A 12,844-nucleotide genomic window follows, 5' to 3' on the forward strand; every position below is an offset into this window, starting at 1 on the left:
CTCGCCCAGCGGGCATGGCCGGCGCTGACAGCCCGCGGGACGTGCCCGTCCTCCGCGGGGGCCTCGCCGGGGGCTCGGGCGCAGGGAGCCGACGGCAGCGCGGGGCCGTCGCCGGCAGGAGCGCTCCGGAGCGGAGACGTCCCCGGGGCGGCCACAGAGCGGAGCCGCCAGGCTGAAACCGCGGCGGGATCGCGCTGGGAGGCAGCCGGGCCGGCGGCAGCGCCCTGCACCCGGCGCGGGATGCCACCGCAGCCCTTCGCAGCCCTGCCGCGCTGCACCACCCGTGCAGGAGCGCGGCGGCTCGCCGCAGACGTACACCGTGCTCTCCGCGTCCAGAACATTAGCAGTTACGTCCTATTTATTCAGGGCTAATTGCTCCCTGCCTCGCTGGACCTCGTAAAACTCCCGCCCGCCTTGGCTTAGCCGGCCGGGGGGCGGCCAGCGGCTCCGCGCGCCCAGGACGCTCGCTGCCGGCTGCTTCCCTGCCGTGCCGTGCTCTCATCCGCGCTCCTTCGCGGGGCAGCAAACGCGGACCCCCCGCGCCGCCGGGGAGCCGGCGTCCCCCTCCGCGCTGCAGCGGACCCGGGGGGCTACCGGCGCGAAGCGAGGCCCCCTTCTCTCCCAGATTTACCGATGGCGCCGTGCTCGGACGCTGCCCACAGCCCCTCCGTCAAACCCCCGCGCTAGGGGATTCGGGATCCCACCAACAGCTTCTCCTTGCCCCCTGCCCGTGCTTGGGGCCGAAGCTCTGCTTGCAACCGCCCCGCACCACGGGAGCGGCTCAGGTTAACTGCTCCGCGCAGCCGGCCGGCTGGCCGCCGAGCCTGGATGCGGCCCCCAGGGCAGAGGGACGTCGTGGCCCGAGGCGGCGGGAGGGGAGCGAGGGCGGCTCGTCTGTGCCGGGCTGGGATCGCGGCGCAGGTCCCGGGGGGAAGAGGATGCCAACGGGAGCTCTGCCGGGCGCTGAGGTTTCATGGATCCCAAAACAGCAGGGTGCAAATAAGACTGCGGTTAAACCCAGCTCTGGGCGACACGGTGCTTTAAGCCTCCGCGGCAGCCACCCGGGGAGGGAACACATGGACCTCGGCCACCGGCTGCGAGCCCCTGGGCACCCCGCCGCTGCATGGGGCTGCAGGGACGCGGCTGCTGCAAAAGCCACGAGCCCCAGGACGAAGCCAAGTCTGGAGCACGTTACAGTGCCCAGCACCCTCCGAGGGCTGCCCTGGTCCCCTGCCACCCGGCGTGACGCTTCGCCGTGTGATGCTGGGGATGGGGGCACGGAGGTGACGCAGCTCCAGCGGCAGAGACTGGATAGATTTCATCAAAACGCCACAGGAGTCTTGACTAAAAAACCCACTACAAGCTGGGATTTACGCCTCCCACATCACTGGAGCTGCCTGTTGTGCCAGAGTAATAAAAACGGGCACCTTCCCGTCAACCCCTTGCACCGCAGACCTTTAACGAGCTGCAGCTATCCTAACCCAGCAGAGAAATTAAGTCTTTTTGATTGAGCAGCGGGCAGAGGTTGGAAGTGGTTTTGTGGTGCTGAGGAGCAGCTTCACTCCCACTTATTTTCTTCCTGCCTCTGGAAATTAAAATCTCTGCTCTGGTGCAGAAAGCACCCTGTCCCCAGTGAGGCCCCGGGAAGGGGCACGCTCCGCCGGGGCGAGGGACAGACGCGACTGCCACGGTGACAACCGCGCAGAGATGGGTCCACCCGGCAAACGAGCCTGTTTCCCAAAACCACCCTGCAGCGTTCGCTGCCCACAGCCCCGCGGAGCATCCCCCCGTGCCAAGGCCCGCGGCGCCCCCCCGGCACCCGGCTCCCCTCACCCATCAGGATGCAAAGGTGGCAGAAGAGACACGAGGGGAGCACCTCAATCCTTAAACCTGGCAGCGCCAATTTGCTTGCAGCAAGTTTTCCAGGCTGGGCCGTAACTATACCCCGCGTAAATTTGCTGCCGCAGTGAATCCGTCCCCTCTTCTAAGGCGCTAAGAGCAAAGGTTATCTGCGCGTCCTCTGGTGCCTCGCAGGCAGACCCACCTTCAGAGCGGTGCTCAGCGCTCCTCGCGCCCTGCTGGGAAGCGGCGACGGGTCGAGACACCAACGGGAGCCCGGGACAACTGCCCGGAGCCGCCTGTGAGACCTCGCCGGCGGGACTAACTACACCGGCCAAGAGACCGCCCGCGCTGCCCCCGACCCGCGGGCACAGGCAGCGGCGGCTCAGGAGGCCCCGCACGTACCTGGATGTTGTCAAACGAAGCTTTGTTGGTGACGTCGTAGAGCAGTAACAAGGCTGCGGAGAGAGGGAGGGTTCGTTAACGCTGGCGAGCGCTCGAGGGGCCGAGCGGGCTGGGAACAGGGCCGGGCGCCGCTGGCGGCTCTGCGCGGGCTTTGCGCATCTCCTGAGCCGCCAGCGCGCCTGGCTACAGGCTGCGCTCGAGGACAGGACGTTAAAGCATGGTTAAAATCCCTGCTGTAAGTAAAACAGAAAGAAATAGGCTTTAAATCTATTAAGAGGCAATTTCTTTGCCACGTGGCTTTTGCACCTCCCCGTGCAGAAACTGCTCAGCGCTTTGCGGCTGCTTCCCAAGGGGAATCCTCCGGCTGTCACCCATTAGGTGAGCTGGGACCGCAGCGCGGGGCGACGCGGCCGCGGCCTCCCCGCCGCGGAGAGGCGACGCTCGGGACGCCGGGCCGGGCTGCAGCCAGGGCACGAACCAGCGAGCGCCGCAACGCGGCCGCGGCGGGGAGCCGGCGGGGACTCGGCAGGGCTGCGGCTCGCGGCGGCCGTCCTCACCGTGGGCGTCGCGGTAGTAAGCGTGCGTGACGCTGCGGAAACGCTCCTGCCCGGCCGTGTCCCAGATCTGGAAGGCACAAGCGGAGGAGAGAGGTGAGACGCAACCGAACCGTCCCGCAGCCTTCGGAAAATAAACAGAAAACCAAATAGCACGCGGTATCCTTAGAAAGCATCTTCAGCGTTTCACTTTTAACAGCAAGCCAGGGTCTGATCTACCTGCACGTGATTCATTCACAGCAGAGGAGGGCGTTTACAGGGACAGCGACAGAAAAAGCGACAAGTGCAATAAATATTTAAGAGGCACCTCCTGCTTCTCCAGCCCATCTGACCGCAGAGACGGTGGCGCGTGCAAAGGGCTTACAAGGCATCCTTAATCGGAAAATCCATCCTCCAGATGGATGCGTGGGGACCCGCTAATTTAATTTATCAGTTTTTAATGCGGCGATATGTTTCCAGAGTAACACGCTCCTATCGGGGGAAGAATAGCGCTAATGTCATTATTTAGCTTCTGACAAAGAGGTCGGAGAAGCAGTCGGATCTCAGGGGGCCGGAGGAGCGCGGGCTGCCGGCAGGGAGAGCGTTTCACGAGGGGACGCGCCGGCCCTGCGCGCCCGCCCGCCTTCGCAACCGGCCCGACTCGCAGCCCGCGGAGCCGGCCCGTGCAGGCAGGGCTGCGGTTTCCAGGAGCCGCGAGCCCTGTCATTTCTGCAGCTGTGCAATGAGGGACCTGCCCAGAAACCCTAGGCGAAAGCCCTGGCCACGCTGCTTCAATCTCAGTTGCTCCAGTGGTCGCCTGCAATCAGCAAGCGATAACGAGACAGACCCAGCTGACGCGGAGGGTCAGCTCGGAAAATCACCTCCCTCCTGGGAAAGGCGTCGGGCGCATCCCTCACGCTTCCCCGGAGCAGAGGCAGCCCCAGACGAGCCGGAGCAGCCGAAACGGCTGCTAGGGTGATTCCTGCGCCCGGCAGAGCAGAGGCCCCGGGAGGGTTTGGGCTTGGAGATGCAACAGCAGCTTTGCAAGCAAAGGGTAAAGATCGGCACGACCCGCTGGTGGGGCTGTTCGTTCGCGCCACCTGGTCCGAGCCCCGCAGGGCGGTTTGCTGAGCCCCGAAGGCTCCAGGGGGTCAAGGGAGCTGCTGCGGCGGCAGCAAGCCGGGGAAACCCACCTGCAGCTTCACCTTCACTCCATCCACCGTCAGGACTTTGTTCTGGAAGAGAGAAGAGAGACAGTGATGAGGGGACAGCGCGGTGCCCAGCTGCACTTGGCCGGCTCACGGGGCGCACGCGGATCCCCGCAGCCGGCAGGAGCGGGGGGATCCCCTCGGCATCAGCGGTGGGATCCCCTCGGCATCCTGGCGGCCGGCGGGAGCCGGGGATCCCCTCGGCATCAGCGGTGGGATCCCCTCGGCATCCTGGCGGCCGGCGGGAGCCGGGGATCCCCTCGGCATCAGCGGTGGGATCCCCTCGGCATCCCGGCGGCCGGCGAGAGCGGAGGATCCCCTCGGCATCAGCGGTGGGATCCCCTCGGCATCCTGGCGGCTGGCAGGAGCAGCGGGATCCCCTCGGCATCAGCGGTGGGATCCCCTCGGCATCCCGGCGGCTGGCAGGAGCAGCGGGATCCCCTCGGCATCAGCAGGAGCAGCGGGATCCCCTCGGCATCAGCAGGAGCAGCGGGATCCCCTCGGCATCCCCGCGGGCACCTTGTTCCTATGTCTGACCATCTCCTTGGCTGCGCTTTTACCCCGAGGCTTCAAAAACGCCCCCAGAAGCAAAGCCACGTGCGCCCGTTCCTGGGGCCCTGTGGGGCAACGTTGCAAGGTCCTTCCTCCTCCTCCTCCTCTGCTCCTCGCACGCACGCGAGGCAGGAAGGCAGCAAACCCCCGGGCGCCTTTCCATCCCACGTCGTTGCAAAAGGACTCAAAGACCGCTCAGCAACGACAAACTGCCCCGCAGCCGAGGAGCGGGGCGGCACGCGGACCCCGCGGCACCAAGCCGGCGTCTCCGGACGGCAGCGAGCCCGGGGGGCGCCGGCCGCGGCCGAGCCGTGCTGGGGGCCGAGGCCGGAGCCCTGCGCGGCAGGGACGCCCCGGCGGCGCCCGCCCCGGCTCCCCGCGCCGCCCGCTCAGCTGCTGCGTTTATTCCTGAGTCCTCGCGGCTGGTTTTCTCTCCTCTGTTTTAAAACTTGCGTAACTCGGTCACGTCGCCTGTTGGAGCAATTTGCAGGGTGGCACAGAGAGACGGCCGTTTCCGACGTCTGCTGCAAGGTGCACATATTTGGATACTTAAATCTTAGCGCGACGCTGATTTACAGTTTTGTGTGCAGCTCAGGCTAGAAACCCTCTGGCAATAAATTAATGAGCACCAGCATCCCATCTTAATGGCCTTCAGAAAAGACGGCTGACTACTCCATATGCAGTTAGCAACTCAAAAATAACTCCTCTTCCTGCTGTTTTCACCCGTTTTTCTCCCAGCAAACCCCGGTTTCTGTCTCTCAACCTTACGGTACCACCGGGGCGCGCGGCCGGCGTGGCCTGACGCCCTCTTCTCTGCCCGCGCAGACCCTGGCGGGCATTCACCTATTCTACGCGGGTGCTGAGGACTTCCTCTGTATTATTTTAAAAGCCTAAGAAGCCCTTCCAGACCTGCAGATGAAACACCCGAGAAAGGCATCTTTCCAAAAGGAATTTGCTCCCCCGCCTGGGGCAACAGAAACGGCACCACGGGACGGAGCTCGTTTTCTCCCCCGTCTCGCGCTCCCGGACACGACGGCTGGCGTCGTCCGCCGAGGCGCTCAAGGGTCGCCCGGACCCTCCGCCGGCTTCCCAAAGCCGGCAGGAAACTTCTGGCAGCTGCCTGGAGGAAGGGGACCCTTCCCCGCGGCTCGGCTGCCGCCCGCCCCGTCGTCCGTGAACGCAAACGAGCCGCCAGCTCAAGTAACCCAGCGCCGCCGAAGACGGACCAGGGCAAAGCAAGCGTCGTCCTCCCCCGTCGCGGGCAAACCTCCAGCAACCAGCAGGCGCCTCGGGAGGCCAGCGCCAGCCGCTTGCCCGCGTCGCCGCCAGGCCGGCGGGAGCCCGCCTTCTCGCTTGGATGTTGTTAGCAGCTCATCTCCTGCGCGCCTGCGTTTGCCGAAGAGCGAGGGACGGGGAGGAGAGGACGGGAGGGAAGGAGGGCGCTAAATCTGCACAGGCTGCTCAAGCCGGCGCAGGGGAGCACGATGGCGGTTTATAAATACCTTCAAAGGCAGCGGTCTGGAAGGAGGGAGCAGAGCGATTCGCGGCCCTGGGAGCGGTGAAACCAGGCCCAGCAGCTAAGGAGGAAGGCAGAGGCGCGGGGAGAGCGGCGCGGAGCCCCGGAGGCGACGGCATCTCTCCGGCCAGCGGCTCCGCTCTGGGTTCCCGCCGACTCGCAGCGCCTACGGCAGCACCTTCCCTCCGCCCAAGCCCGAGCAGGCGTTCACCCCTGCCACGGGCCCGCTGCCGGCGGAGGCAAAACCTGGAGCAGCTCCCGCATCCGCTGCGCCAGACCGTGATTAATTCATCCCGCCCTCAAATTTTTTCTTCCAAAGGGACCGCGTCTCAGCCAAGCAGCAGGGAGGAAACGTCTTGTTCAAAAGCACGCCTGCGCGCAACTGCGGCGCATACGCGAAAGCGGCAAAGCCAAAGGGACCGAGGGGCCGCGGGGAGGACGGACAGACGGACGGACGGACGGTCCCAAGCTCCCCCCCTTCCTCTTGCCAAAACCTTCTCCGAGGGCGCAGCGCGGCCCGGGCAGGGGGCTGCCGAGAGCAGCGCGGGCACGACGAGGGACGAGCCCCAGCTGCCCAAACCGCCCGGGCAGGGACGAGAGAGGCGCTGAGGATGGGGCCGCGGAAGCGGCGCACCACGAACGCCGCGTAAGGGCGTCGCAAAACGCTGCCGCAGCCTTGCGACGCGCGGCCAAGCCTCCTTGGAGCGAAACCCTCCCCGCGCTTCGAGCCCATCGTTTAGCAAACGGAAACGAAACGGTTTCCGCAAAACCACCCTCGTTTTAGCTGTGATTTGCTGCGTTTTAACTCTTCTTTCGCGGTTTCCCTCGTTACAGCGTCCGCTCTCTCGCTGCCGGCAGCGGCTGACTGCTGCAGGGGCTTAATTAAACGCACGGGCTAACGGCAGCAGGATTCACGCTAATTGCAACTGACCTACATTTCAAGGGCTTGGGGGGGGGGGAATACTTAAACCTAATTAAAACCTGGAAGGACGAGGAGGAGGCGGGAGCTGGCGGCTCGCCGCGACGAGCCCTTTAGCGCGGGCGCCGGTGTCGGCGGGCGCTTCGGGCGAGCGGCGCGAAGGGCTCGAGCTCAGCCCCGTCCGCTCGCCCAAAACGGGGGCGACGGCGGCAGGTCTGCGGACGCGAGCCGCTAGCGGGGGGACGGCGGGTTCCCGCACGTGCCCGAGCCCGGGGCCGGCCGAGCGCCGGCTCTCGCGCCCCGCAGCGCCCGGGGGGAAAGGGTTTTGGCCGAGCGGCTGTCAGGCAGCCGCCCAGCGAGACCCAAAGCGCGACACCGGCGGCGTCTTGAGCCCCGAAAGAGGAAAGTCCGGCTGTTTCCGCTCACCTCCTCCGCGGCCGCTAACACGCAAGCGCCGCACGCGAGCGCGGGCCGGGGCCAAAACCTGGGTGAAAAAAGGAAAAGCCCAGCCGAAGCTGGGCCGAGGCGGCGGGGGGAAAAGGCAGTGAGACACCATGCAGAGAGCCTTCCTCCTCCTCCTCCTCCCCCTCCCCTCCGCCTCGGAGCCGCGTACCCCCCCGCCTCGCTGGTGCAGGCTCCCGCGGGGATGCCCGCGCCGGGCGGCTGCCTCCGAGCGCCGGGCAGGAAACGTCCCCCCAGCCGAACCCCCCCGTTTCCCACGCCTTGCCCCCCTTGCACGGCAAACGGCCCTTTCCCAGCTGCCCCCCCCCTTTTTTTTTTTTTTTAAGGCTCTACAGGTAAATTCTGCGCGCGCTGCCCTCGAAAGACACAGCTGGCTTTTTTAATTAACTCATCATATGCATCCAAAGACCAAAATTAAAAAAAAAAAAAAAAAAGCCACGTTTCCACGTACTGTAACGTGAAACACGCGGGGCTCGGGGCTTGCAGCGCAGCTCCCCAACGCGGCGAGGAAGATTTGTTCTTGCTCTCGCCCAGTCTCGTGTAACGGAGGTAATATTCACAGCACGCCACCTGCTCCGCGCTGGCGACGCAAGCTCTCCGCAAACTTAACTCCCTTGTCACGCTTTGCAGCTTCAGGAAAGCGGTTTTTACATGCTGTTTTCACCGGGGCTTTGAAAATGTGATTAATTTTGTTTTCTTTTCTTTTTTTTTTTTTTAAAAGCAGCAGTTACAGCAGAAAGCCCAGAGCGCCGTTGTCGGAGGAATCAGACGCTTCCTACCTTAAGCAACCCCTGGGACAGGTGAAGCGGGAACCCTGCAGAGGCAGGGAGACCGCAACGACCCGGCGCAGATGCTCCTCCGCCCCGGGCAGCGTTTCCCCCCGCGGCTCTCGCGGAGGCAGCTGCTGCTCGCAGCGGCGGCGCGCTCCGGCTCCCGCATCCCTCGCTCCTCTCCCAGGCGCGCCTGCCGCGCTGCTTCCCAGGGCCGTTTGCAGAGATCCGGCCGTTCTCGGCCTCACTGAGCTCCCCGCCGCGCTCGAGAGCCCCGGCTCAGCGATGAAGCGAGCGGGCCGCGCCGCCGCCGGCCGGCGCGCTAACCGAGGCTGCAACCTGAAACGCCCGGCTGGCCGCGGCAGAGGCAGCTGGGATTCGCTGCCCCCAGCCTCCCCGCGGCTTTTCACCCCTTAGCTCACGACTTGGAGCCCTGAGCGTTAAAGCGGACGCAGGGATTGACTTGCTTTCCCACTTAACCTGACGCGTCAGAAGCCGTTTGCCGAAACCGTTGGAGGCTTCAACGCGGAGCGGGGAAAAATGTAAGACGTGGCTCCCCGGGCCGCGCCGAAGCCCCTCTGCGAAGAGACGCTCCCCGCCGCGCAGGGGAAAGCAAGCGGCGGGCAAGGGCTGCCGGAGGGAGCTCCGGGCGCCCCGGCTTCTCGGCCGCGCCGCCCCGCGCGCAGGCGAGCCGGCCGCCTCGGGGGCCGAGCGGCAGGGCCAGCTCCTGCCCAACGAGCAGAAAAGAGGGCAAAAAAGAGAATAAGAAATAAAGAAAAAGGATTGCATTAGAGCACGTACATCAGAAACGAGCAGAAGACGGCTGCGGCGCTCGCTGGGCTAATTAGCGGCACTAACGGCTCCGCTGCAGGCTCGGGGTCGGGCAGCGCCAGCCGCCTTTCCCCGGGGCGCCGGCGGCGAGCAGCCGCCGGTTCGGCTGCCTTCGGCTTTAACGTCCTCACGCCGAGGCACAGGACAGGCCAAGGCCGCTCAGGTGGTTTAGCGTGCGCTGAAAGTAATTAACTCGCAGGGAGACTGATCGCTTAGTCTGCCCGAAGCCACGGAGCGGGCCAGCCTGCCGCGGCACTGCCCGAGCAACGGAGCCGCGTCCCCGTCCCGCCGCGCGCCAAAGCCCGCCGAGCCGGCGGCGAGGAGACGCTCGGAAAATCCCAGGCTCCTTCGTTTTAGCAAGGCAGGCGGAAATCTGCCCGAAACGGTAGGATGCTGCACGGAAATCTGCTCGTTGAAAGGCCTCCCCGCCGGCGTCCCGGCCGGCTCTGCCCCTGCCCGCTGCAGCGCGTCCCTTCCCCGAGGCGGCGGACAGCTCAACGCCCCGCGGCCCCCGGCCTCGGGGAGGGCGAAGCTGCACGAGGTGCCCCTGCCCCGTGCCAGCGAGCCGCCGTGAAACGCCTGCAGCGCCGGTCCGAGCGACCCCGCCGGCGCGCTTGCTAGCACGGACCCCCGCACCCAGCGCAGCGCTGGGCAACGGGCAGGATCGGTGCGTGCTGCAGCCCCCCCGTTAGCACTAATTTCATATCTGTCCTTGCAAGAGTCAGAAATACATCCCAAAGTATCTTTGCTTTCCAGCCCGAGGTCTCCAGCGCAGGCTCTCAACTGGCTTTGGGCAGCTCTGACCTTGGCTGCAAGATACAAAACCACAAGCTAAAAAACATCTCCCCTTTGAGCGAGCGGTCAAGGAAGAGTCGCTACGTTTGGGTGCAGAGATCGTCGCAAAGCACGGCGAGAGCCCGCAGGGAAAGGGGACCGCGCTCGGGAAGAGCAGGAGTTCCCCAAGCGCCCCACGCCTCCGGGCAGCGACTGCTTTTCCGCACGGCTACGTGGGAAGCACCGAAACAGGGAGGCCAAAAAGATGGGCGACCCTGCCAGCCGCGCTTCCAACCCTGCTGCGCGGCTTGCTCGTCCCTCTTGGTCACTAGATTTGGCTGATCCTTAGCTGAAGGGCAAAAAACCAAAGCCGCAGCGGGATCCCCCCAGCCCACCTCCCAGACCCTCCAGCCGCAGCGGGATCCCCCCAGCCCACCTCCCAGACCCTCCAGCCGCAGCGGGATCCCCCCAGCCCACCTCCCAGACCCTCCAGCCGCAGCGGGATCCCCCCCAGCCCACCTCCCAGACCCTCCAGCCGCAGCGGGATCCCCCCCAGCCCACCTCCCAGACCCTCCAGCCGCAGCGGGATCCCCCCCAGCCCACCTCCCAGACCCTCCAGCCGCAGCGGGATCCCCCCCAGCCCACCTCCCAGACCCTCCAGCCGCAGCGGGATCCCCCCCAGCCCACCTCCCAGACCCTCCAGCCGCAGCGGGATCCCCCCAGCCCACCTCCCAGACCCTCCAGCCGCAGCGGGATCCCCCCAGCCCACCTCCCAGACCCTCCAGCCGCAGCGGGATCCCCCCAGCCCACCTCCCAGACCCTCCAGCCGCAGCGGGATCCCCTCAGCCCACCTCCCAGACCCTCCAGCCGCAGCGGGATCCCCCCCAGCCCACCTCCCAGACCCTCCAGCCGCAGCGGGATCCCCCCCAGCCCACCTCCCAGACCCTCCAGCCGCAGCGGGATCCCCCCCAGCCCACCTCCCAGACCCTCCAGCCGCAGCGGGATCCCCCCCAGCCCACCTCCCAGACCCTCCAGCCGCAGCGGGATCCCCCCAGCCCACCTCCCAGACCCTCCAGCCGCAGCGGGATCCCCCCAGCCCACCTCCCAGACCCTCCAGCCGCAGCGGGATCCCCCCCAGCCCACCTCCCAGACCCTCCAGCCGCAGCGGGATCCCCCCCAGCCCACCTCCCAGACCCTCCAGCCGCAGCGGGATCCCCCCAGCCCACCTCCCAGACCCTCCAGCCGCAGCGGGATCCCCCCAGCCCACCTCCCAGACCCTCCAGCCGCAGCGGGATCCTCTCAGCCCACCTCCCAGACCCTCCAGCCGCAGCGGGATCCCCCCAGCCCACCTCCCAGACCCTCCAGCCGCAGCGGGATCCCCTCAGCCCACCTCCCAGACCCTCCAGCCGCAGCGGGATCCCCCCCAGCCCACCTCCCAGACCCTCCAGCCGCAGCGGGATCCCCCCCAGCCCACCTCCCAGACCCTCCAGCCGCAGCGGGATCCCCCCAGCCCACCTCCCAGACCCTCAAGCCGCAGCGGGATCCCCCCAGCCCACCTCCCAGATCATCACGTGCATCAGGCTGCCGTGCAAGGACGCCGCGAGCGAGGCTGGGGCACAGGCTGCTCCCAGGTCTGGAGGTGGTGGCCGGGGGCCCGGCAGGCGTCGGGCAGCCTCCCGGCGCGTTTGCACCCTGCAGCTGCAAACAAACTTCAGCCTTTTCTCCAGCACTCGCGCGTTCCCGTCCGCAGCAGCCACGTCAGCGCCAGCCCGCTCGCCCCCGGCACCAAGATCCTTGCAGAAATCATCCTGCCCTGGCGCGCGTGGCTCAATGCAACAGCAGACCCGCGCGCAGCAGCTCGGCAGGTGGGGCGCGGGAGCAGCCCCCCACCGCCGCCGTGCCCGCGCGCTGCCCTCGCCGCTCCTCCTCCTCCTCCTCCTTGGAGGCTGCTGCAGCTCTGGGGTGAAAGCGTTGGGGTAAAAGGGATCTGTTTAGGCCCAGTGCTGGGCGCCGGGGCCCCGGCGCGGCCGTGGAGCTGACGAGTCCGGGGCCGCGTTAATCACCCGCTCGATCTTTTTTTCTACTTTATGATGGAGCGGGTATTTTTAAACATACCCGTGCTCGCTTCTAAAATCAGGCAAGGAGGAGGGCAGAGATGGCTCACGCGCATCCGTGCCAACACGGAGGATAAGTAACTTGGTGCTCAACATACTTATTTTCGTTTTCTCCATCACGGACATGCTGCACAGCACAGCAGAGCACAGCACAGCAGAGCAGGGATCTTTACAGAGCATCTACCACGACATCATTTTTCATTTACCGCGTACAGAGCGCCTGTCAATGCTGCAAGAAGGAAAAATAGCTCATCGATTAACGTTATACAGAGACTTGTTTACTCTGCTCCCGGGGGGAAATAAAACCTTGCATGCATTTTTATGCTAAAGAAGCCAGTCTCCGTCAGGGCGCTCTGCTTTATTTAATGCTCCCATTAGGCCGATTCCTCGGGCTGAAGAGCAGCAGCGGCCGGACGAGCCCGGGGCCGAGCCAGGCGCCCGCCCTGCCCGCAGCGTCCCCTTCCCGACCGCCTCGGGGGCTCGCGCCCGCCTCTTCAGCGCTTCGGTGTTCAGCAATTTGGTCTTGGCGAGACCAAGCTGGATTTACCCCAAAACCCCGTCCAAACAACCGGGCAGCCCCGCCGGCGTGGGCAGAGGTGCCCGTTCATTGAGGCTTTTCCATTACCTCGGCTCCAGCAGCCATCGAGCGCTCGACACCTCGGCAGCAGCCGGCACCCGGCTCCCCCGCCACCTCGCGCGTCTCCTCCGGGGGGACCGCGGGGCTTCGCGGAGGGGACGTGTCCCCCAAAGGCCCGGCCGCCAACCCCAACCGCGCAGCCCGGCGGCGGAGCATCCTCTCGCCTCCGCCCCGACGGAGCAGGCGTGCAGCAACCCCTTTAGAGCAGGTCCTGCGGAGCCAGGTTTTGGCTCAACCCAGTTACGTCTGCGACGGGGGTCCCGGGAATCACGTTTTAAGCATCG

At 66.0% G+C, this 12,844-nt stretch overlaps 1 protein-coding gene across 1 annotated transcript in view; it reads right to left on the minus strand.

Annotated features, from left to right (window-relative positions):
• RAB26 (RAB26, member RAS oncogene family) overlaps positions 1–12,844 on the minus strand; it is a 38,591-nt gene that overhangs the window by 7,438 nt on the left and 18,309 nt on the right. The window contains exons 3-5 of the mRNA XM_068908641.1: positions 3,971–4,012; positions 2,802–2,868; positions 2,245–2,297 (exon numbers count right to left, since the gene is read on the minus strand). Of these exons, the coding sequence (XP_068764742.1) occupies positions 2,245–2,297; positions 2,802–2,868; positions 3,971–4,012 (162 nt within the window). The remainder of the gene's footprint in view (positions 1–2,244; positions 2,298–2,801; positions 2,869–3,970; positions 4,013–12,844) is intronic.

Source organism: Struthio camelus, chromosome 15 (assembly GCF_040807025.1).
Source record: "Struthio camelus isolate bStrCam1 chromosome 15, bStrCam1.hap1, whole genome shotgun sequence".
Lineage (NCBI taxonomy): Eukaryota > Metazoa > Chordata > Aves > Struthioniformes > Struthionidae > Struthio > Struthio camelus.